The following is a 26,930-nucleotide window of genomic DNA, read 5'->3' on the forward strand; positions in this document are numbered from 1 at the left end:
TCTTTATATTGAACGTTAATATTCATAGTAAATATGAAAACAAATACTAGGGTGAAGTGTTTAAGATATTGACCTAGGGCTGGAGGGATCTAGGTTTAAGTCCATCCCCAGATTTAGAAATATATCCTCAGATTTAGAAATATATTGGGAAACATTTGACCAAAACTTCTCCCTCAGCTGAATTTACTTCAGAGGTTTGCTGTTGTAGGAAGGAAATGAAGAAAGATCCCCATGTAAATTACTTTGAGTTCCAGGAGAAAAAGCAGGATACCAATCTAAAGACAAATGTAAATATGAATTGGAATTCTTGAAAATAACTTTTAGAGATACAGTAAGAGAAACAGAAATGAATTGGTGCTACTAGAGCGGAAGACAGAAATTTGAGGTTTGTGTGCAGTGTAACCTTACCACAAACTTTCAAGTTACTCTGATGTGAACATACGTGTAGACTATAGACAGTGCACTATGCTGCTTCTATAGGAACTGAATAGCTAAAGTATGCATTTAGTCATTCTGCTTGTATGTCAACTTTTCATACCCCATTTATTGCACATTATAAAATTTTGTCTAGGTATAAAAATCCTCAAGGAAATTACTTTTCTTTCCCAAGAAATTAGTACACTTCAGATATTGTCATAATAGTTGAGGAAGTTGAAAGTTGATGTCAAATATCTCTGGCACGAAGCCTGCACTAGAAGCCAAATCGGATTGTGGAAACAGATCTGTCGTATCTCTGGGACCCAGGCACTTTTAACATGTGAAGGCAACTTACGTTGCAGAGGATGACATTTTTCTCCTGTCTTCTATTGAAGTACGCATTTAACCAGTAGTGTTATTGTTCAAATGTATTTTTCTAATATCATTGCCAAAGTTGGCTTTTAAATCAGAGAATGATTGCAGAATAACTGAATACTGCAATATATAATGTTTGGTGTACATGAAGTTGGCAAAAAAGAATAAGAACGTTTCTGTTTTTATCTGTGAATGTCATTCTTTGCAGATATAACCATTTATCTCAAAGAAACAAATTCTAATCACCATGTATCATGAGCTGCAAGATTTGTGTGGGAAGTGTAAGAGAAAAATAAGTGACAAATCACAGAAAGCAAGGAGTTAGTTCCACGATCACTAAAATGGTTGGGGTGTAGTTGAAGAATATCAAAAGAAAATTCTATCTTGTAAGGTGTGTTCTATCAGTAATGTTTTTTAGAGTATGTAATAACCTTTCAGAGATACTTATTTTATACTAAATTCTAGATCACCATAGCTCAAGTGCACTCATGGGCAATTCTTTGTTGAATTTATTGTAAAACCACTGAAATTGAAAGACTACATGTTTGTTAAGAAAAAAAGCCTGTACATTGTCATATATTGTATGTGTGTTTGTGTGTCTTTGTATACACCAAACAACCAGTATCTTGATCATCAACCACCCACATCAATAAGTGAATATGGTGCATTGTGATTTGAGAATAGCAACGTATCAGCTTTCACTATTAGCAAAGGAAATATGCAGTCTGATGAAGACACTTTGTCAAGCAACATGTACAAAATCAAGACTGTACAGATTTGCCCCAGGAATCCTGATAAAGCAGCTTTTGTTTCCCAAAATACTGAAGACAAGCAAGACAAGTTTTAAGATAGTATAGTATCTTAAAGCTATACAATTCCCCAAACCCTGCAACAAAGCAGAAATAATTGCCAGGAACCACGAGTCACTCAAATATACCCATGCACATGTGCACGCATACAAAATGAAAAGTACCAATCAAGAATATTTGTAGCTCAGGGTTGAAATGAGGGGACCTTGGTGGTCTCTGAGCTTGGTTGCTTTCTTGCAGATGTTTCATTACCCTAAGTAACATCATCAGAGCTAGTAAGGAGTGGGGTTTGCTGTCAGTTTATATTCTGGTGTCTTGCCTGTCTGTGTGGATGGGGTTGGTCTAAGGGATTCTTTGGTTAGGCTGTTTACTGTTGGCTTCTTTGGCAGCTTCTTGATTAGAGTATTGTTTACTTGATTGCTGGTCTGATGTTATTCTTGGAGTTAATCTATGCTCATCTGTGTGCTGATTACTGGTGGGGAAGTGCTGGAGTCTTTTTTCTTTTAGGCTGATTGATTGTCTCTTTTGCAGTCTATACCAGGGGTGTCAAACTGTTGGTCTGCGGGCTGGATGCGTCATCCAGAAGCCACACCCACCCCATTGCCGGCAATGGCAAAACTGTCCCGATACGTTGTGAGACATCACATGACGTCGTGAGTCTGACATGTCTGGTCTATACTATAGATATTAATGTCTATGTATCTATCAATGGCTGATTTGTCAGTGCCAGACTTCTAGAAATTCCCTGGCATTTTTGGATTTGGCCTGGTCTAAGATTGTCACATTTTCCCAATGGAAACTATGGTTAAATCTGTCTATATATTGTGAAATTAAAGAGTTTTTGTCAAGTCTTTTGACTGCTAGTTGGTGTTCATGGATGCATTCTACCAATCTATGGTCTGTTTGTCCTACATAGTGGTTGTTACAGTTCTTACATTGAATGTTGTAGATGACTCTTGTTTTTTCTTCTGAGGTTGCTGGGTCTTTTGGTTTGCTTAGGATGTTTTGAAGGGCTTTAGTTGGCTTGTGTGTAGTCATTAGTAAACAGCCCAACCAAAAAAATCACTAAGACAGCCCCCACCAAAACAGACAGGCAAGACACCAGAATATAAACTGACAGAAAACAGCACTCCTTACTAGCAGTGACTAGCACTAGTCAGGGTAATGAAACGTCTACAAGAAAACAAGCAAGCTCAGAGCACCAAGGACCCTTCAAAAAGTGATCTGGGTAAAAGGCACTGATCAATGCCATTTTTGTACTCTGGTCAGCTGGAAGAATGGTAATTGGTGCACCATTTTATCAGTACCGTATTTTGAGAATACCTAGCAAGGAGAACTAAAGACAACTGTAGAATAGCTTCAAACTGGTTTTGAAAAAGTCTAGAGGAGTTGCTATGTCTGCATGACATGCCCAGTTTATTTTCTGTGAAGTAATGGATTATTAAATGTGAATACTACCTCAAGAATTTCAGACAATACAGCTTATGCTCTTTTTAAAGACACTTATATTTCATTCATGTAAATACAATATTTGGAAGGATGGAGGGGAAAAGAACAACCGTCAACAAGTTGAATGGTATGTATTACAGCAATATATTAGAAGATGTGAAGGCCCGTGCTGGGAACAGATTTTCCTATAGAATAATTTATAATCAAATATAGTATTAATATATTTAATAATTAAAATATAATAATCTTCAAGCAATTTATTTGTTAAAAACATATTTTTATTGTGCAACAAGTCAGAAATATATATATTCGAATCTCAGATAAAGGGTATGACTGACTGATGAGAACATAAAGAGTTCGAAATGATCATCTCAGCCTCCCAAAATTATTAGCAATTTGAATAATTTGCATATATATATACATATATATGTTTTCTGAGGTTTTCGCGGGTGTTTGTATGTGGATGTTTGGTCATTCGGGGTTTTCCCCGCATAGAACTAAAGGTGTAGGAGCAACGTTTCGACGGAATCCCATCCGTCATCATCAGGCTAGTGGCTTCAGCTTCCTTCTTCTGGGAGAAGCATGTGGCTGTTTGTTCCTCTTTTTTAAACTGCCAGAGGGGGTGTGTTCTGTGGGTGGAGGTGTGCTCTGATTGGGTGGGGATTAAGTGTGTTCTGATTGGGTGGGAGTGTGTTTTGAATGGTGGGTGTGTTCTGATTGGGTGGGGGTGTGTTTTGAGTGGATGGGCTGGTCTCAGCTGCCAGCCTTAGACCTGAGCTGGTGAGTTGTGCTGCTTTTGTTCGGCTTCGTGTTTGTGGTGGTGCCATGTTTTTATAGTGGGTGTCAGTTTGCTTATTGTGTGGTTTGGAGGGGTTTAAAGTGGCTGATGTTGCAGCTGTAGTTAGGTTTCTGTTTTGTGGTTGTGCCTCGTTATCATTGTGGGTTCGGATTTGCTTTTTGAATAGTTGTGTGGTGGTGATGTCATGTGATGTTATCATGAGTTTGGATATATATATATATATATATATATATATATATATATATATATATATATATATATATATATATATATATATATATATATATATATATATATATATATATATATATATATTCATTCATTCATTCATTTTTAGCAATTGTCTATCTACTGGAGGATGAAGGCCACTTCTGCAATTATAGTGGCAACCCAGGCTCACCTTAGTGGAAGGTTCTTACCAAGTGATGTGGATTGGCTTACACCATTTTGTAATATGCTCAATTTATTGCTAGAAGGGTCTTTCACTTATACACATAGTTCTGGGCGATAGATGACCAACTTTGTTGTCCTTTTGTGAACCTATGCAAGATTATTCCACAATACTTTTCAGAATCTTATGCTAAATAATGCAAAATTGGCATGATACCAGATTGTATTTAATAGCACAAATAAATATTTTTAGGGCATTCTCTTGGAATAGTTTCTCAGTTGTTATCATATAATTGGAATGTGACAGCTGTCTGGAATAGGGGTTCTTTCTACTTCACAGGCTGTGTAGAGTGGTGGTGTATTGGGGTTTGGGTTTTTTTTTAGGGGGGGGTAATTCTAAAAAACCCCAAACCTTTGTAGAACATGGTTTAATAAGTCACTTTTTTGACTTGGCTTGCACTGAATTTTGAAAATTGTTACTGCTGTAACTTTCAGCATCTGGATTTATCTTGTTGCAGCGAATGGATAAAAACACGCAAAAAGCAAACAGACTCTGAAAACAATAGTTGAGAAAAAAGGCATATAAAAATAAGGTTCATACTTTAGACTGCTGGCTTCCAAAAAGCAAATTTTGTCTGCATACCCTGTGTTCTGATTTAACATGTAATACAATTCCTATTGTTGAGAATAATTAGTTCCCTTAGCATTAATTGTACCTACTGTATAGGTCATCAGGATATCTATACAGAGCAATAACTCTGATTTCAATAGAAAAGTAGCATTCACATTAACCCAGTAGTGCAAAGACAAAGTTCCTTGATCCAAGTTATGTTTACAAGTCACCAGTTGCATACAGAGAGTTTGCTGAGGTATTTAACACTTCTAAAAATATATAAAATGCAGTGATCTCTTTGTTAGGGTAACAATATTTTTTTAAGAAAAAATGATTAAAATAACTTTTTTAAAAAATGCAGTTTGCTATAATAAAGGATTTCTTTAACAAAAGATTGTGCAGTATCACCTGATTGAAACTATTTATTAATAATTTTCTGAGAAATAAAGAAATCCTGTCTTTCATACACACACACACACACACACTCCTTATCTAATAACCTAACTACCCTTTTGTTACATATATAAATAGGTAACGTAGCTATTACAGCATAACTACTTTCTAATCAAGCAACTTCAAATGCTAAGAGTACTAAATAGTGCAAAAAAAGTATCAGTGCAGAACATTTCATTCCTGAGCCTCAAAAATAAAATAATCTGAATTCAAACTAACCCTGTTTTTCTTTTATGTTGGGGTTTATCCTTTCATTATGACTCTGATATCAAGCCTTCTTATAAAAATCATTATTTCCACAGGAAGCAAACAGAGGCCACGCAATTTGAAATCTGAGTTGAAATTAACTGAAGCAGGTAAGCAAGCAGAATGGCTCAACACAGAGTGAATTTTCTTCCCTTCAATGTTATCATGAATCTAAAGAAAATCTTTATAAACCAAGGCGTTACAACCATGTGTGGTGTATATTTGTGCTTCAAATGTCCATATTATTTAAAATCAAAACAATTTTTTTGTCAAAAAGATTTTCATTGTGAAGAATATGGAGGACTCCATAATCTGTTTGGAGAACTGTTTTGTTGACTTGAAGATATAGGGCTGAAAGGAGTTGTAGGAGTAACAGGAACTCCGGTATCTGTAAATAAGTAGAATGATGAGTATGTATCAAAAAATGCTCTATGTAACTCTCTGTGAGATCTGGTTTAGAACAATTAAAATGGTAAACATATAGAAAAGCCGTGTCATTACAGTCCATGGATGAACACCCACCAAACTTTACACTAAATTGCAAACTACATTTGCTTTTAATTTGGAGAAAATGCAGATGTGGAAGGCCTGACCCAGAGCATATTTAGTATCTGAACTGGAACAATTTAATGACTTTGGGCTAAGAATTGTCCTCCACAAGGTGACCTTTGCACCCAAAGATCTGTTTGCAGTGAACAGCATTTATCAAGGACCAAAGGCTTATCTGGATTGGAATATCCACAGCTTTTACCCTTCCCAAAGTGAAGCAAAAAGATAGAGCTAGCTGTTCAAATGTGGGATTGATATTATCTGTTTAGGGTCTTCAGGTAACTAGAAGCAAGCAGTCGCTAATAAAGCATGGCAAAATGGGAGCCGTAGCTCTTGGTATACATGTATCTCTGTTGATATTTTGATATTATTCTCTCTTATTTCAGCATCCCACCAGAGATAGACAAGGCCCTTAAAAGGTGGGTCTGTTCCCAGGCCTCTGGCTGGAGTGTTGGTGGAACCCCTGTTGCGTTTTCTGATTGTTATGGCTGCTTTTTAATCTGGAGCAGTGTGTTTTGTTATTACAATAATAACTTAATAAAAATATAACAAAATAAATTTAAATAACAATAATAAGCAGTACATCTCTTTTTGAACCCATTATATGCTTGCTATCTTCACATGAGAAAGATTGAGGGCAAGAGAAGAAAGGGATGACAGAGAATGAGGTGGCTGGATGGAGTCACTGAAGCAGTAGGTGTGAGCTTAAATGGACTCCAGAAGATGGTAGAGGACAGGAAGGCCTGGAGGAACATTGTCCATGGGGTCACAATGGGTCGGACACGACTTCGCAGCTAACAGCATCTTCACATGAAATCTTTATCATTTACAAGTAGAGGGGATTTAGGTCCCCATTTGGTTCTCATTTGTTTTTCTCTTTTCCTTATACCAATTTAAGGTCACCAACTCAGGTTAGAGCTGCATATGATGATAATGCAGTTTCTTAAAATTAATTATCTTGTAAAGTACAATTATAGCATTTAGCTCCAACTTTATATGCAATATTATTAATTACCATGATACTTAAGCACAAAGTTTAATGACTATCATGCTTACGTGTTCTTTGAGGACTTGTCTTTGTGATGAAAGCTGGATGCATTTGCTGTTCGTTCGGAGAGAAAAGAGTATAGTGCACTAAAATATACAATGGAACAAATATATAAGCTTGTTTCTATTTAAATTACTGCTAATTCTTTTTTTTTTAAAAAAATGAAAGTAAATACTTCAAATTTCAGTGGATACTCTTACCTATGATCATAACAGCCATTCCAGCCAAAAGTGCAAAAGCTGTAAAAAATATAACTTGATAGGAATCAAGAAAGTGTTGGAATAAACTTGCATTATCTGAAGAATAAAAAAGAGAAAATGTTGATTTTAGTCTTTAATTTGTATTCTAGGGGCATTTTTTTGCTTTATTATTTTTTCTCATACATTTTTATCTAATCTGATTTAATCCAATCCAATCCAATCTAATTCTACATTTTCAAACAATGTTCAGAATTTGCTAATGAAAACTCAGTGCTATGAAAAATAATTGAAACTTTAGGAATTCTGAAACAGTAGACCAACATGTTGTAAAATCATTCGGTAATAATAGTAAAATTACAAATGTTAGCAAGTGGGTGTACCATAGTGGTTAAAGTGCTGGAGAGACTGGGGATCAGTTCACCTTCAGCCATGTTAGCTCACTGGCTGAGTTTGAATTAGTTACTCTTTCTTAATCTACATTATCTCACTGGATTTTTGTTGTGGGGAAGACCTGAAGAAGAGAGTATAGCCTTGAGCCTCTTAGTACAAAGTGGAATATAACAAATGAAACATATAACTGCAGATAAAATAATCCAATTCTTAAAAAAATCTCAGAATACATCAATATTTTAGAGGAATAGGAACTTACATTTCATTGACAGAGTTTTGTCAGACACATAGGTAATTGTCACTGGGATAGTGGTAGATTGGTCCGTCATTGTGCTGGATATAGTAAGTACAGTATTTAAATTTGTTTTACTTGCAATTTCTGGGTCTGATAAACTCACAGTGTAGGTTACATAACTAGGTAAGCCATAGGATCTGTCTTTCTCAAAAACCACCACCACAGGTGAGCTGGATCTCACCTGTAAGATAAATATTTGATATCATTTACCAAAAGCATAGTTTCCCCCTCAATTTATAAATGACACACTATTTCACATATCTCATTTAATTTCTTATTTATTGGCAAATTGCACAATTTGCCTCAAATTTGATCATTTTAAATGGAGTTTTTCATTTTGGTTTCATGCCATTTTTTCCCTTTAATAAAAGTTCATTTTTAAATATTAATTAATCATTTACCTGGGATAGCTAAACTGCAAGTGACAGTTAACTAATTACACATATAAAGTGTGTCTTATTTTCAAAGCTTTTAAACAGAACTAAGAGTAAATCTGTTAGATGGTATAGAACAGGCATGTTTGGGGAGGTTTGGGGAGGCGCCCAAACCTCCCCAAACGTCGGCAGGTCTCCGTTCCTCCGCGCCCTGCCTGCCTGCTTCTTTCCGCTGCGGAAAGAAGCAGGCAGGCAGGGCGCGGAGGTCCGGAGACCTGCCGACGTTTGGGGAGGTTTGGGGAGGTGCGCGCGCACCTCCCCAAACCTCCCCAAACTTCGGCAGGTCTCCGGACGGCGGTGGCTTGGGAGAGGTGCGCGCGATCCCGGAAGCACCAAAGCCTCGGCCGCGCACAAGTCCTCGGTAAGTTTTTTTGTTGACTGGAGTATAAGCCGAAGTGGAATTTTTCAGCCCAAAAAGTGGGCTGAAAAATTCGGCTTATACTCAAGTATATACGGTATATCGGCAATCATCTTACATTTGAACTCTGGATGGTTAACAACAATCAACAAAAACAATCCAATAAAATCTCTGAACACCAAGTGGAAAGAATTAAAATAATCATAATACAATAACAGAGGCACCATATAATAGATTCAACACACAAACCACACTTATACTGAAATATTAAATAATGAGATGAAAGCCAGAAGCCAAATTATTTAATGAATATTTTGATCTTATTTTAGTGGCATCTCTAGATGACTAGAATACATTCCAAAGAATTGGCAAATTTAGTTTTAATTTTTGTTCAAAGGCAGGCAATATGAATAAGTTATTACTTTTTAAAGTCTGGTTTCTATCCTTGGCCAAAATCCAATTCACTTTGAATTTTTCATCACAGATAAAATATTCATATGCTTTATTTAATCAATTTACTACCATTTATATCTCACTCACCCAGCTCTAGAGATTCTGACTCTAGAGCAGTGGTGGCGAACCTATGGCACGGGTGCCAGAGGCAGCACTCAGAGCCCTCCCTGTGGGCACCCGTGCCATGCCTTGGAGGTGGCAACTGTCCCTCTTCAACCAGCTGCCCCCCACGGGTGTCCCTCCCCACGAGCGACATTGCGGTGACCAGACCCACCTTGGCCACACCCACCCAATCTTCCATGACCACCACAGCCACACCCACCTGGCACCCAGTAATAAATAAGTGGGTTTTGGGTTGCAGTTTGGGCACTCGGTCTCTAAAAGGTTCGCCATCACTGCTCTAGAGACTACTAGGTGGTTAGTATTTAAATAAAAACTCATTAACAAACCAACAAACATATTGAAATAAATAGGAAAAACACAAAAGGTTAAAAAGAATCCACTGTGTAGCTCCATATTCTTTTAAAGAGCCAGGTCTATGCTCTATTTTTAAATGATAACAGGTCAGCTTCACAAAAATTAAAAGAGAAATTGTGTTGAAACTTACTTCAAGATTTTCAAGAACTTCAGCAGCTCCAAAGATCTTCATGTCAGAACTTGTGTAATGATTAGTTAGGATAAATTCGGTCTGATTAGCATAGAATCCTGGATTAAATGGCACTTCAGTGCTAATTTGTTCTAAGGATTGGCTGCTTTGGAGAGAAGGTGTGATGGTGATGGCCGTTTTGCTCATGGTGAGTTGTTTTAGCTGCTTGTCCGCTAGTTTGAGCACTCTGATGGAACAAGTATATTGTCCTTATAAAAGAAGACCAATGTGAATGTTAACAGCTTTCTGCTCTTTCATTTTGTAGATTATTTTGTTGCTGAACTTCTTTCATATTAGTGTTAAGCATGGTCACTTAGAGGTAAGTGGCAATTTTTATGACAACTGGACAGCATCAATAGGAAGGCACCACAAAAACAGTATTATATTTACAGTACAATTGCTAGATGACCCTATGCATTCACAGTGGCAAAAGGTGACAGACTACATTGACTTACGTACTTGCACCAGGATCAAGATACAATTACATAATGTCAATTTGATGATATATTTGTCACAATGTTGGCACCATTGTGGCTTCTTATGGCTCTGCTGCAGATAACAAATGGGACAATGTTCGTTCTTTTAAATTTCATTGAAAGATTTTTTTCAACATGCATTTTAAAAATTTATTTTAAGCAATAATGGGAGAAATGGATGTTTGTCAAGCGTCCTTATTAAGCTTGATACCAATTCCAATACTGCTTTGGGTTTACACGGTGGTTGTAGCCAATCGGCCTTATTATTAATAAACTGGTCTGGCATTTTTGTATCTTTATTTTTGCAGGCTGCTCATAATTGCTTTATTATTTACTATTTGAATTATTTTGCTCGTTCAACTAATGATCTTTTACTAACAGGAGAAATAACAAAAGATATGTATCAGGAATCCAAGACTGATTCTGAGATTCTCAACACATAAAGTCTACTTCCCTTACAATATAAGATAAACATTATAGCAATTTACTAACAAATAATCATTTACTTGGCTATGTATAGGAAAGCTGAAGCAATTTTGCTGGAAAGAATGCAAATTGTCCACAGAACTGAAATAGGTTTAACTCATCCTGGAGTTCTACTTGGAAAGGGCCAATTTCAATGCCAAATCTTTATTTTATGCAGAACTGAGAAATATTCAATTAAGTGGAAAGCATTTTCAAGGCTTACAACCATTTAAAGATTTTTAATATACCATATCAAATTGTTGCACTAGTTTGCAAGGTTTAAAAGATTTAGGCAAATTCCTGAAGGACAGCTCTATGAGTAAGCATTGCCCATTATACTCAACTGGAAACAAGCAATGCAGCAAACTCTGAATACTGTTTTTCTTCTCGTAAGATTCTCAATCCTATGACCACCATTAGAATTCATAGTTGTACTCTTACTATAGTTTTGTCCTTTTATCTTACCTAAAGCAGTATCAAACATGGTTTCAGCTGCAACAATTTCAGAAGCTTGGAAATCAAATACATTATTGTTGAAATTAAGCTGACAGTTGACCATAGACTGGGGTTTCATTTTTTCAATTACTTCATTTTGGGCACTTGAACATTCTCCTAAGAAAAATTGAACAATAGAATTGAGAAATCATATAGTTCCACAGAAAGTAGACACAGCACATATATTATCTAAATGTCACTTATAAAAGAAAGAGATCGGTATCCTAGATAAACAGCCTACTGGTATCCTTTCATTAAAACAACATACAGTATTTCATGTTCAGTCAGAATTCAAAAATTACATATATTATATGGCATTTTTATATATGGCCTTATTAATGTTATTTTATATCCTGCATTTTGATAGTGCCTAATGGCTAAAGGGACGCAGTGGCTCAGTGGGTTAGGACACTGAGCTTGTCGATCAGATGGTCGGCAGTTTGGCGGGTCGAATCCTGAGCGTAACAGAGTGAGTGCCTGTTATTCGTCCCAGCTTCTGCCTACCTAGCAGTTCGAAAGCATGCAAAAATGCAAGTAGAAAAATAGGGACCACTATGGTGGGAAGGTAACAGCGTTCCGTGCGCCTTTGGCGTCTAGTCATGCCAGCCACATGACCACGGAGACGTCCTCGGACAAGCGCTGGCTCTTTGGCTTTGAAACAGAGATGAGTTGGAAATGACTAGCACGCATGTGTGGGGGAACCTTTACCTTTTAATGGCTAATCAACAATAAACTATTGAAAAATTACAAAAAAAAAAAATCTATTCAAGAATAAGCTGTGGTAAGAAAAGTCATTTCAAGCAGCGATTTCAGAATTTTGCCGTTGATTAGAGCAATAAGACTTAAATAGACAAGCTTTTTTTCCTGTGTTCAAAGCATTTAATAAAACAACTTTTATAACAATATTTGTTGAGAATGAATTATGTATAAAGCATTGCCAAGTGATAGGTCATATTGAATGACATGTAATCTCAGTTTATTTAAACTCTGGATAAAGACATAGTAATCAAGAAATTTGATCATTCTATGGAAGTCTCATTAATGTGTTTTTCAAAGGTTGTCAAGAAGATAAATTGTGTCATTTATTATTGAATTGTAATGGGACATTAGTTCTCCTGAAAATATATTCAATAGCTCAGAAACTGCTGAGTGTTCTGCACTGTGCTGTTGAAATATACTTACTTATAAATCATTCCGTTTTTGTTATACCACAAAAGATATTATTTATGTCACAAATTGAAACATAATTTGAACATATCAAGGAAGAACTTAGACAGCGCATATACACTTAGACTTTATCTTTATCAAGCAGGCATGTTTAATCTATGGCCCTGGACAGCTACTAAGCAGTCACACAAGATCATGAACTTTTAACATTATTATGTGATTTATGTACAGTAACTATATTATTCATTTTATATGTGACCAGGATAACTCCTCTTCACTCAGTGATTCAGGCAAGCCAAAAGATTGTATACTCATGGTTTAAAGTATACATAATTGTCATTTTAATTATCTTCTCTAATATTCAGTAAGCGAAAGTGTTCAAGTAAGTAGAATTTCTGCCTACATAGGTAGCCAATTTACTGATTTCTTTAACTTATACCCATATTCTCAATATTTATTACATAGATTACAATCCTGTGATTTTCCATGGATATTAAATTCAGTGGAGACTTCTGCACAATATTAGACTCTTTGTGGCAATGCGTTGAGCTACAATATACATGGCAGTTATGCCATATTAAGGCTGGAATAAACATATGTTAACATTCATCTACAAAACATGTCCAGAAAAATATCATATAGTCTTCTTATTTCTAGTTCTTCCATACATGTTGAAGTTCAACTTCCAAAATTTCCATCTTGCTGGAACTCTTACAGTAGAAGCTAAAATTCAACCCATATGAAGATAGTAGTTTGGCAAAGACTGTTCAAATGGGTATCCATAATTAAACATTAGCAGTTATGCTGAAACACATAAATAATAGAAGACTGGAGAAAAAAATTGGTTGTAAATGTAAGCTTAAGTTTAATAAGCATACCTTTCAAATTTTTACTTCTGTGTCCAATTTGAAGTAGAACTTTTGAAATATCCTGAATATTTGTTTTGGTTCCACTTACATGTGTTGCCACAATCCTTTGAGGCTCATTAATTAACACCTAAAGGGGAAAAAAAGATTACATAATAATGACAATTGTTTGGATGGATCTAATTTTCTCTTGAGTTTAGAGATCGTAAAATCTGGCCACTTGGGTATTTTCTGAATTAGCCTGAATCTCACTTTAATCTCAGTAGTATATAAATTTAAACATGCTTATTATTTAGTTTAAACCTTTGGAAAATTTTGAATCAGAAAAATCATGTTTATCTCATAATAAAACATCAACAACAAAAAACTCCACCACTACCCACCCACCCACCCCACACACAGACACAGGATTGCCTGGACAAGACCCTGCAGTTTTCTTGCCATGATTTTTATAAGTAGTTTGCCACTGCCTTCTTCCTAGGGCTGAAACGGAGTCACTGGCACAAGGTCACCTCATAGTCTCTTCATTTCTAGCCTGGTGCTTAACCACTGTAGGAAACTAACTGTATTTTATATAGTAAGTCATGCTCTTGACTTTTTAAACTATGTTGAAATAACTAAGGATAATAGTATAAACTAGTAGTTCTTAAACTCATTGACACAATTATCTCTTTTCCTGGTGTTGGATTGGATTACTTACTGTTTCAATTAGTCTCATCAACACCTCCCTTCTCAGACTGTTGTTTTACCCAAGCATTTCAGCACTGGCAGTCCCAAACTGAATTCTTCACTCACAAACAAGCAATTACAAATTGCTGCATTACCCCAAGGATATCCCTGGATCCCCCCCCCCCGGCATAACTATCCCTGTTTAAGAACCACTGGCATAAACATTAATTTATTACAATTTTCAATATTTCTTGCTCTATGGATGTGTTCAATATATCAACTCTTGTAACATACTATCTGTCCTAACACGTCTTTATCTCACACACAAAATGAGAAGAATTTAAAAGACATAATTACGATACCGTTGGATATGCGACTGTTATACAAGTAAACCTTGATTTACTACCAGAGTTGAGCCCAAAATTTCCATTAGTAAGCAAGACAGTTGTTAAGAGAGATACACCCCATTGTACGACCTTTTTTGCCACAGTTGTTAAGTGATCACTGCACTTGTTAAACAAATACTGTAGGTTGTTAAACAAATCTGGCTTTCCTTATTGACTTTTGCTTGTCAGAAGATGTCTGGGAAGGATATAAATAGTGATCACATGACCCTAGGATAGTGCAACAGTTGCCACACATGTCTGATTTTTTTATCATGTGACCATCGGGATGCTGTAAGTATGAAAACCAGTCATAAGTCACTTTTTTCCCATGCCATTGTCATTTTGGTCATTAAATGAATGGTTATAAGTCAAGGAGTACATGTAATCTGTTCTCTATAGACCATAAACTTTATTTTTATTTAGGTTCCAATGAACAAAAATTGTAATGAAATACATGGTTTTGTGTTCCATATGCATATTTTTGCATCATCATTGTACCAAATTTATTTATTTATTTAATTTCACTTGGTATACAACTGATTATTGAAGTCTCTTAGTTTACAATAAAAACAAATTTACAATCAAAATGACTCATCCCTGAGTTGTGATCAATTTATAATAGTAGTCCAACCTTTTCAAACAATTTATATGTGGGTTCATATAGAAAGTGACACCTTAATAGGAACTGGAACCATTGCAAAGTTGTGTCCTAATTTCAAATCTGTCGGGCAACATAGTGGTACCAAAACACAGTGAGAGAATAAAAAGAATCAGCATTTGTGATATTACCTAAAGTCTTTAATAAACTCATGGCTAAAATCAAAAGCCATGTTATACAGTAAGCCAGAGGTCAAATGTGCAGTGTATTGTTTTAAGCAACCTGGCCATGTCAGCATATTTCATATTAAAATTGATCTAACCAAGCTACATAAGAGGAATTACTAGAGAGTTGATTATACATCAAGGATGGCATCTTAACTGCCCTGAATATAAAAGACTGTATCAACAAAGAATTCAAAGTGCTATAACAAATCCAGATTATTCTATGATAGATATCTGCTAGCAGGGAGCAGGATATGAAATAACTTGAGCAGCCACTGCTCTTGTGTCATAAATGTAGAAAGTAATTTCTTCTTTCCTATGCATATTGCCACAGCATTGGCCTTCAAATCGGATTGCTGTTATTGTACTAGATTATTGTCAGGTCTTTTTTCTGCTGTGCTCTTGCTGATTCATCTCCTACTGCTTAATATTGTGCAATAGGACTAGCTCTGAAGCAAGTAAAATAAGTTTAATGGTAATCATATCAATCACTCTAGTAAATTCTTTAATCCAGGTACCAACCAGGGCACTTACAGAATAACTGGTGGAACCAGTCCCAAACTCTTCAAGGCCTTTTGGCTTCCAACTGGGTCCAATAAGCATTTCAAGTAGGTCATCCTAACTTGCCCACTACCCTGAAGAGGTGATGTGCATCTATTAATCCAATCTTAACTGGATGATGAGCCATTCATGAGAATGAGAAACCTCAGGTATCTCCACTCATAGAGAACCTAACCAATTAAAACAAAACAACAAATTGAATAATTTGGATAAATCCATATTTTTCCTGATTGCTATTTCAAATAAACCAACTTCAAACTGGATTATTAAATTCCTGGTGTAGATGGTCTCCAACAAAAATTATAGGAAAATTTAGTCAGGGATTTTGGTATGCTAATGAGTTAGCAATATATTTACAGAATTCCGAATCAACTCTAAGTCTAAGATGCAGATGCATACACTCAATATGAAACAATTATCTCACAGGAATTAAGATATTGTTCTTATGTATCACAGCTACATTTCCCCATTTGCGTCCTCCAGCCAGATTGCTTACCAAAAATTAGGCAGGAAGAAATGCAGGTTATCTATGATGCTGAACCTTTCCCATAGCCTAGAAGCTGATTAGGGTGCCTTCAACCTTTAATCTTTTGCTGTAATATCTTCCTACCTATATTAAAATTTCTATTTCTCAAAACCTCTATCGTTGCCACTCTAGATTCCATATAGCAGACTCTCCCTGCCTGTTCTCCATGCAGCAACATGAACTTTTAATAGATCAAAAGGACATTTTTCCACTCAATGAACATCAATATAGGAAACTTCTTAGGATCCCTTATCTTACCATTCTTTGTACACACTGTCCTGAAATGCCAACCAAGCTCTAACTTTGAGTCCTACTTCCTGTTGGTCCAACTTTCACCAGGTGGCCAAAGTGTAGACTTAAACTTCTTGCCCAGCAATTTCTGGTTCCCACCCAACAGCATCTCTAGTCCTTGCACACATATTGAAATATTGCTATTAGGGTATTCAGCCCTTTGCATCTTTTGGCTCCAAAGTGGTTCCTCCTTGAAGTGACACCTCCCTTGAGGTTGCAACCCAAGTCATCCTGCCTTAAGCAGCCTTCCTACAGAAGCAGCAAATAATAGCTGGCTACCAAACATTCCCAGGGAGGGCCCCTCAGTGGGTTCCAAACTGGCAAGCAATAAAGCCCCTGCTTCTCAAACTCCTGTTTAGTTCCACTGGCTTATTCTACGCAGATGAAGTGACCTATGTTTTGCTGTTTGATGTTTTAGGAGATGCTGATGCAGAAATCTGAAAGATCCATGCCATGAATCAAGTACATCCTCTGCAGAGTTGTCAGGAATTGTTTGATCCATGAATATTTTGGCTTACTCTGCACAGACTGATGCAGCCTGTGATTCCACATTGGCTTTAGGTTGGTCCCAAATGAATATTAATGATCCATTCCTCTGACTTATTGCTCTGTCATGGTAGCAGCAAAAATCATTGGCAATCTATGATTAATGGGTCTTTTACAAATCATGAGGTTCCACGAGGAAGGATGATGTTTCTTCAAACAATTTGTTGCAATTCTATGATTATAAATGATACTTTCTTTTTTATTTTAGGAGCTACTGTATAAACTCTTTGGCATGAGCTTATACTCAATAATGAGTAATTTTAAGGGCTTTGCTGTAATAAAATAAAACACCTTACAGCAGTGGCATAAATGTTTCAGTTATAAGATAACATAAAAACTTTAAATATACAAACCTAAATAAAATAAAAGTATAATAATGACAAATTTCAGAAGTGACTTACCTCCCTATATGTCTTACACAATCCAGATAGGTCATAATATATTATAACATTTCCAGAGTTCCTTGCTACAGCTACTCCGGCTTTTGAATCAATCTGAAGAATACTGTTTGAAGAAGACCTCCATATTCCTGATAAACCTATGAAAAAGGTTATTTGTAAAAATAATCATACTGCAACTGCCAATCATAACAGACTTAATTATTCTCCACAAAAGTAATATCTATCATGGGTGTATCCAGGTTTTTAATAAGTAAACATTTGTAATATATTCATTTTCTACTTTTATAAATTCAGTGGTAGCATTCTGAACATTGTCTTATAAAAATCACATAGAATAGAGGCAATCTCCTCCCTACAGTGAAGTTGAAGCATTCACAGAATAGTACTTCAGGAGCTGTGTCATTCCTATTTATTTATTATTGTGCTATGGCCTATAAAAGAATTTTATCTCCTCTGCTAGAATTATCCAGTATCCTAGGAAAAGCACCTTCAGTCCATTGTTGTATTCAGCCAGCATCTCAAATCTCTCAGGTTGAACAAAAGATGCTTTGCTCATAATGACTGTGGCATTACTTTTTATTTGAGAGACTGCTTCTTTCTGATTATGTCTGCCTATGTCCTGCAGAAAGGATACATAACAGGTCCCAACTATTAATGAGTTATATGATTATATCTGGCAAGAGCCAGGAGAAATGTCTTTTCTCTCATGGCACCTACCCTCTGGAACATCATTCCCCCTCAGGTGAGATTGGCGCCCCTCTTTATCCCAAAATTCAGAAAGCCCTTAAAATAGGGCTATATCAGCAGGTTTGGCAACCTGAGGGAAGTGGAGAACTGGAGATGGCTACACTATATTAATATCAAGATGCTGTCTCCTAGTCTTGTTAATTAATGCTTTTATTTTTTTTATAATAAGTATTGATCCTTCTGAAAGCAGTATTTTTTTACATGGAAGAACCTTTCCTTCTGATAAGCTAAAACATTATTCCATATGTTTTAGAAGGTTTAGGTTTGTCCCTGTGTTGCTCAATCTGTGCTATTGCTGCTAGATTTTCAGGCTCAAGCTCAGAGGCCAGACAGCGAGATCCAATCATGTCCAATCCTTTATTTGCTTACACCTATTAGACAGATTTTTCCACAGACTAAAGCTAAAACCTTCTAGCTTTAGTCTAAAGCTAAAAACTGCCAGCCCGTGGGCTGGATGCATCATGCTGAAACCACACCCACCCCAGCTACGGTAATGGGAAAAAAGTCATGACACGTCACATGACGTGGCGAGTTTGACACCCCTGTTCTAACTTAATAACTCCTGAGAGATTGTAGGGTATGGCTTTTCTGAACCTCTTTCCATCTCATCCCCTCTAGTTTGGGACTACACACTCTCTTGATCCGGGTCTCCCTCTGGGAAAGCTCTTGAGTTGGCCAAATCCTCCCCCACTGCTGCTGCAAGTGCACATTCGATCACACAGACTGAGCAATGAGTGCATAGAATACCTTCCAAATAAGAAATCCAGTTGGGCAATGCTAAGTCTTGCTTTCATATATATTTTCATACCTGTGTATCAGTTCTTACACCAATTCTACAGAGGTTATTAAAACAAGGATAAGCAAAATATCCTTCGTATTCATAGTGATGCATTACCAAGTGCAAAAGCAAAAGTTTCCATGACAATTTAGTCTTTTTTACTCTCGGTTAATGCCAAGTATTACTCAAAATGGTCTTACCATCTTGGTTTACCAGTGAGGAGGTTAAACATATGACATCACCTACAATAATATCGGTGAGCTCAGGGGAGATGGCATGTTGGACAGGAAGAGGGACATAGTCTGCAATATTGTGCTCCGCATCCCAAACCTTAAGCAAACTTAGTCCAACATTCATTGTTCGAAGTACCAAAGTATCGTTTGAGGTCCCTTTGCCAACCTGTAAAAAATCATCTCTGTAAACAAAAACAATTTATTAAAATAAATAACGAATGAAATAAGTTATTCTTAATAGCCAAGAGGACAGAAGTGTGTGAAAGTTGTAGATACAAGACAATGAAAAGTTACATCACTTATACCTGTTCTAATGTGCTTTGGAAATGTTTTGCATTTGTTCCCAGTAGGCCAATTTTTAAGACAGTTTTTAATTCCAGTATGTACAGTGTTATACAGAAATTCAGCACACTATTACAGAATGTTTACTGTATATAAATATATACAGGATTAAATATCAGTCATGTATTAATTGCTTGTTTGAGGCCACTTACACAGGTTGTTTGTCTAGGTCCACTTACAAATCACTGATATACTTGATCATATGTGTTTTTCTTGGAAGTACTATAAAACGAATGGGATTTATTCCAGCAAAATTAGTTTAATTACTATTAAAAGAAACTGGCATGAGTTTTAAATACACAATGCTGATGCATTATCCTGATTTACAGGATTAAGCAAATAATCTTGAAAAGATGCTTTGAAGCACATGGTAGTCTGGATATAACATTTGCCTATAACTCTTGAAAGTAGCAGTAGTTTTTCTGGCATCGTGCAGCTGCCGTCATGGTTGCCAAGTGCTCCAGGCCAGTGGTGGTGAACCTATGGCATGTGTGCCAGTGGCGGCACTCAGACCCCTCTCTGTGGGCATGCGCGCCGTCGCCCCAGCCCTGCCTCCCCCTGTGGCCCCTTCCTCACCAACAGGCCCCGGGAGTAGAATCGCCCCTGAGTGTGGCCTGCGCAGAGCAGCACAGCCAAGGACATGGCAGCCGGGCAGCGGGGACAAGAGTTCGCCCTCATGCCCCATCACACGCAGTTGATGCTGTGGGGCACGGGCAGAGGGTGTGGCTGCCATGGCGCTGCTGGGCCACCTGGGTGATCTGCGGTGGGCCATGGAGGGAGTGGGTAGCCCTGCGGGTGGGCAGGGCAGGCGGGGCAAAGGATAGAGTTGGTTTTTGGGCACTCGGTCTCTAAAAGGTTTGCCATCACTGTTCTAGGTAAACATGAGCCTGCTTTAAACACTTTAATTACAAGTGCTATGTTCATGTCCCCATACTCCAAAGCACCTTTCTGAGAATAAATCTAAAGCTCTGTCTGGTATTAATAAACTGAAAATGTTTTCCACCAACCAACTATATTCTTCAGTTTCTTCATCCAACTCATGGATGTTGGCCATATGGTGATAGGACATTAGCATATATATCAATCTATTGATATGTATCACATACCTGACAATTGCCACAGAACAATCCAACTATCATCAGGTATCATAAATGATAGTCAGAATGTTCTCTTTCACTGTGCGTCAAAGAGGCTAAGTAATAGTCAATCTGAAATGCTTTAGTAATGTTCATTTCATTCATTTCATTTTATTAAATTTATATGCAGCCCTTCTCCCTGAGGACTCAGGGAGGCTCACAACAATAAAAATTAAAAAACATAGAGTAAAAAATTTAAAAGAGAATTAAACAATAAATGCAAAATTACAAGAAAATTTAACTCAGTAAAAAGCCGAATTAAAAATCGTAGTCAGTCCAGGCCCGCTTGTTGGAAAAACCATGTCTTCAGGTCACGGTGGAAGGACCGAAGGTCAGGGGCCATCCGCAGCTCCGGAGGCAACTCATTCACCTAATCTATGTTTCTAAACCAATTTATGATAATCAAATGCTGATCAAATTACCTGTTGACTGCAAAGTGAAGGATGGAATTTTGTGAGTGGAAAGTGTCCCCATAATTGTCATGGAAATGGACAGTCAAACTCAAAGTGATGCCCAAAGGTAATGCCAGTAAAGCTTCATGATTTTTTGTATTGAAAATTGGGTTCATGGATATTCTCAGGTAGGAAACAGGAGCTACCTACATGATACATTCGGTAAAAAATTGAAGGTGAAATCAGTTTTGCTATTGTTCAAAATATATGTAAGCAGTTATATTGTATATGATTATCTGGATTACTTTCCAACCTACAAATATGCATGCTTACTACATTGTTTGGGATTTTAACTATTTAATATAATAATAATAATAATAATAATAATAATAATAATAATAATAATAATAATAATAATAATAATAATAATAATAATATAAAATAATAATAATATATAATAATAATAATAATAATAATAATAATAATAATAATAATAATAATAATAATAATAATAATAATAATAATAATAATAATAAAGTTGGAAGGGACCTTGGAGGTAATCTAGTCCAACCCCCTGCTCAGGCAGGAAACCTTATATCATTTCAGGCAAATGGCTGTCTCTCAGAAGTATGAGCTGATTGAAGCCAGTCCAATTTTTCTGACTGATAGTCAGCAACAAAAGGCATCTATCCCACCCTTTATTTAGAACCCAAGGCAAAAATGTATTTCCAACTTTTGGCAGGGTACTACCACCAATGCAAATAATTATACTATTTGGTCCCTTTTTAATAACACAAGTGCCTGAGATAGCCACCTCAGACTATCCAACTGCTTCATTAGTCCATATTTTAACAATTTAGAGATGGTTATTCAAGAAGCACTCGTCAGTTTCTTCGACCGTTATCACCCCCAAACTCTAAAGAGAATAATGTCAGTGTTAATTGCACAAAATTCTAAAGTCCAGGGAGTTGCAAGTGTTTTATAAAAGGTCAAGTTTGCTTGAAGACCTGAAAGATCAGGCTAGGGACAGATTATGGAGAAAAATCTGTCTCTTTGGTTGCTAAGATTTAACACAAACTTTATGATGTATAATGAATGAATGAATCAATCAATCAGCATCATGCAATTATATTTTCTAAACTCTTCTCATCACTACATTATATATTCTAAAACCTTTATTTTTTATTTTATTTATTTTAATCCAATTTATATCCCGCCCTTCTCCGAAGACTCAGAGCGGCTTACAATTTAAGCACAAACCAATGTGCTTAGCAATAGCCTTCATTCTATGTATTTGCCTGCTTATTAGGGCTTTTGTCACCACCACCCCCCAAGCGGCATTATTACAAAGTCAGCTTATTGCCCCCAACAATCTGGGTCCTCATTTTACCTACCTCGGAAGGATGGAAGGCTGAGTCAACCTTTATATCAGAGAATAAAATGAAAACATTACTTTGTCATCCACTTTAAGTGATTCAAAGGTTCAATTATTTTCTTGAACTGGAGTAATGAAAAAAATAATTCTAAATATAGCCAAAAGCCTTGAGCAAGTTAGCATTCTATTCTCATTGAAAGGGACTGGAACATAGTACCTTGACAGCAACAACAAGGGTCTGGTTGATTCCAAATGATTCTTGGGAAATTATTTCTATTGTTGATAGTCCAATCTGAGAGTGAGAAGTAAGATGACCACTTTCATCAATTTCTACCACAGGAACGTTGTCTTGACTATCCAGTACATGATAAGTTAAAGAAGCAGCTCCATCCCTTGATTTTTAAATAAATAAATAAATAAGCAAATAAGCAGGCTGTAGATCTCTGAAACTCAAATGCGAGAATTCAAAGAATAACAATACAAGATACATTCCTATTTCTTAGCAGATTGTCTTGTTCTTATATACCTCCAAAGCATTTTTTAAGTCTAAGATGGATTTGGAATTTATTTATTCATTTAGTAGACATATTTCTGTGCTACAAGACTCAAATTTTGGGAACTTACCAAGCACAATTTAAAACACACACAGTACAAAATACATTTATTTATTTTGTACCAAGTCTCCTTGTAAGCTACTTTATCTGAGGGCCTTTCCCCATTTCCATCTAAACTTGATATTAACATGTCCTGGAAACTTCTTTATTTTGCTACATATTAACAACATTGCCTTATTTTGTCCCCTATCCATGAATTTGGCCATCCTTATCTCTCTTGATTTTAAAGTTTCCCGTTAATCTAGAAGCAATCATCATTTTTATCATGAGATGTAATACTGGCTATCAGCTTTGCTGATTTAAAAAAAGATTGGATCAATTCATGGAAGTCAAGAGGATCAGTGCCTTGGTGGCAGTATAACTGTCTCTGGAGAATTTGCTTGGAGACTAGTGGGCTTTCTTGTGCAGTTGATTGGCCACTGTGAAAACCCAGGGGTCCAATCCAGCAGAGTGCTTCTTATGTAACTTTGTCCAAGAGAGGATATTCTGATGTTTGTGGCTGATCTCTGTTGGTGGAGTAGTCTAGTAAGCCCAAGGAGAGAACTTGAGGCCTACTGCAGACATGGAGTACTCCTACTGCCTACTCCTGGACACATTTCTTTTGGCACCAGTCTGTTTTTCTTCCAGGCAGGAAGAACTGAGCAGAGCTACCAGGTACCGAGGCTTTTGTAACTAATCAGCAGCTGATTGGTTTGTTTACTTACCTGTTTGTTTGAACTTTAAAAAAGGAGTTTGTTGACATTAATATCTGCTCTACTTCTACTCCCAGAATAACTAGTTTCTCAAACACCTAAAAATCAAAAATCAGATTAGTTATCATATAAATAGGTATTAATGTTATCTTCAAATACATAATAAAAGAATGGAATGCACTAAGGCATTTATTTTAAAATGAAACACACACACACATACGTACACACACCTCTGCAGAGAGTAAATTCAGAATTACAAGGAACAAAATATATACTAGGTTTGCAGGAAAATATTTGTCCTAAACCATGATTAACCTCCCAAACTGACCATTTTTATACGTTACAAGGTTTAGTAAAATGTTTTTGGTTTTTCTTTCAAATGATGCCCAGGATTATTAGACAAGCAGTTCCCCATCTTTGGCAACAGGCTGAAAAAATATTAGGCAAAGAAAAGAAAACAATATGTGTTCTTGTGCATTTCACCTATTTTCTAATACTTATTCTGGGAAAATGTAGAAACACACTAATGTTTAAGTGAATCGGTTGGTTTCATTACATTGTGTATACCTTAAAACTTTATTTGAGCTAAATAATGAGATAACATTCAACACAATAAAAATGATGCTGCTTTGTCTTTATTTTAGATGTTACATAGGCATGAAAAGGCAACAATATGCAAGGTATACTTCCAAAATGAAACATCTGCATGGGGAACATCTACAGGTACTTGGGGAAGATTAAGCAGGAAGGGAAATAGCTAAATTGATGCCATAGTTCAAAAAGGTAATTACTAGGGAAAGATCTGTACCAGAAGTACAGGTTACTCTAGGACTGCCAGACAGTAGAGGGAAAACTGGGATAAGAATTGGATTAGTAACTGCCTAAGATAAAAAGTGCATTCTTTAAAACAATTATATTTAAACTTTTGAACGTATTTAAGACCTCAAGCTATTCTGCTCGTTCCCCTCCACACCCCTTCCTAAAGTAATTACTTCAAGAAACTTCAAGTTACTATGTATCCTCGGGAAGCCTTATTTCATCTAGATAATTCGCATGCACATGATTTAAAGCTGTGATAATGTGCACTAATTGTTCAGTTGATAGAAATCGTTCAGAATATATTTAATCTTTATAGCCAACTTTAATTATTCAAGTTCTTTAGCTCTCAGAAAATGCCATTCATTTATTTTAGGGTAATCCTAAACACAATTGCTTCAAATTAGATTCAGTGAAATCAGTAAAGTTACATTACAGTAAGTGTGCTAAATATAATTTGACTGCTTTCTTAATAGAGCTCACAATAGATAGTTTGTTTTAAAATTGGAAAGTTATTGCCAGTCTTATTGCATTAACTGTGAATATCTGAAACATATGAATTTTGCAGCAATCCTGATATAGAATGATTAAACTCTTCTCTGTGTCTACCCTATATCAAAAGAAACTAAAATTCAGTATCAAAAGAAGTAAATTTTGAAGTTTGCAGAGTATTCAATTTTTAAAATTGCATTTTTTATTTAAATTTATTTGTATTTCCTCTAATCTGAGACAAAGTCAAGGCAGGGCAGCTAACTCATCTCTAGATGTATATTGCTCTTCTGGCTTTTGATATTAGATTACATATACTTCTCAGTTTATCACTGAAACAAATCAAAAAGTTTCAGATGCTCATGACCAATACAGGTAGTCCTCAATTTATATCCATTCTTTAAGTGACCACTAAACAGCACCGAAAAATTAACTTAGGATCATTTTTCACACAACAATTGCAGCATCCCCAAGCTCACGTGATCAAAATTCAGGAGCTTGGCAAAAGGGATATATTTATTGACAGCTGCACTGTCCTGTGGTTATGTGATCACCAATTGTGACTTTCCCAGTCAGCTTCCAACAAGCAAAGTCTATGGGGGAAGCTTAATAATTGCATGATTAACTTATCAACTGCATTTGCTTAACTTCTGTGGCAAACAAAAACCATCTGTTTTTCATACTAATTTTAGCAACTTTCCATACAGGGCTAAGAATGTTTAAACCAGAAGATCGCCAACATATTACCTGTATTTGAATTTCATCTGTCAGTTCTTTTGCCATGTGAGAGAACTGTCCAGCTGAAGGATCAAGGACTGTCACAACAACTTTCAATCCCGTTTTTCCTTTCACTTTCCCGTAAACATTCACTGCAAAATTATTTTCCACTGAAAGCTGAAGGGAAGCCTGAAAGAAAAAAAGTGTTGATTTAGGTCGGGTGGAATTCCATTCGGTATCTCAGGGCTGGTAATCTCCCTTTCTGTTAAAAAAAAAAGTCTTCCAATGTTCTGAGTTCTTATAAAAGGTTTATTAGAAACCACTCTTGGTTCACATAGTGTGGTGGGATGGAGGGTTTGTTGTCACTGTGTGTTGGGGGGAGAGAGCACGGGGGGGGGGAGGCTCAGCTAATCTCAATGTACACATGTTGTACTTTGACAATAAAGGTTTATTATTATTATACTTCTAGAATGCACATAGAAATCAACCCAAGAATCACAGAACTGAAAGTAGTTTCTTGCTAATGCAGGAAAATCCTTATTACAGCAACTTTTAGGGTTAGATCCAGAGGTAGTTACATTATTTCCAAATTTCTCCTTTCTGTTATAATGTAGTGGGGGGCAGTTTCAATACCTTGAGAAGCCAAGGCGGAGAAGATTGTTTTATATCAAAGCAGATACAATGTTTTATACATCCACTGCTGAAGAAGACAACTTTTCCCCAAAATCACATTCTATGAAACATTAATTCCAGCAAAGTTGTAAAAAATTAAATCATAATATAGAATTAGCATTTACCTCACTGAATCTTGACTTGACATCCAAGATATCTCTTGTAGTGACAGACCAATAAAACCTTAAGCCTGGCACTGCATTTCCAAATGAAAAAGGGGTCTGATTGGTAGCAATGCCCATCACGTATACTGGCATCTGGAAAAAAAAGAAAAGAAACGAAGACTAACTTAAAGAAAGCTTTTCTCCTTTTCAAGGGATATGACATTTTAT

General features: G+C 36.3%; 1 protein-coding gene across 1 annotated transcript in view; it reads right to left on the minus strand.

The window, feature by feature from the left end:
* Positions 1–4,165: 4,165 nt before the first annotated feature.
* The window catches only part of NUP210 (nucleoporin 210), a 93,661-nt gene continuing 70,896 nt past the window's right edge, over positions 4,166–26,930 (minus strand). Inside the window, exons 27-40 of the mRNA XM_081318633.1 lie at positions 26,724–26,855; positions 25,957–26,115; positions 23,917–24,002; positions 22,816–22,990; positions 21,254–21,429; positions 19,321–19,535; positions 17,596–17,732; positions 13,406–13,523; positions 11,331–11,477; positions 9,886–10,133; positions 7,998–8,214; positions 7,349–7,444; positions 7,157–7,234; positions 4,166–5,939 (exon numbers count right to left, since the gene is read on the minus strand). Coding sequence (XP_081174759.1) covers positions 5,833–5,939; positions 7,157–7,234; positions 7,349–7,444; positions 7,998–8,214; positions 9,886–10,133; positions 11,331–11,477; positions 13,406–13,523; positions 17,596–17,732; positions 19,321–19,535; positions 21,254–21,429; positions 22,816–22,990; positions 23,917–24,002; positions 25,957–26,115; positions 26,724–26,855 — 2,091 coding nt within the window. The 3' untranslated portion in view covers positions 4,166–5,832. The remainder of the gene's footprint in view (positions 5,940–7,156; positions 7,235–7,348; positions 7,445–7,997; positions 8,215–9,885; positions 10,134–11,330; positions 11,478–13,405; positions 13,524–17,595; positions 17,733–19,320; positions 19,536–21,253; positions 21,430–22,815; positions 22,991–23,916; positions 24,003–25,956; positions 26,116–26,723; positions 26,856–26,930) is intronic.

This window comes from Vipera berus (genome assembly GCF_964194415.1).
Source record: "Vipera berus genome assembly, chromosome: 2".
In the NCBI taxonomy this organism is placed as follows: Eukaryota; Metazoa; Chordata; class Lepidosauria; order Squamata; family Viperidae; genus Vipera; species Vipera berus.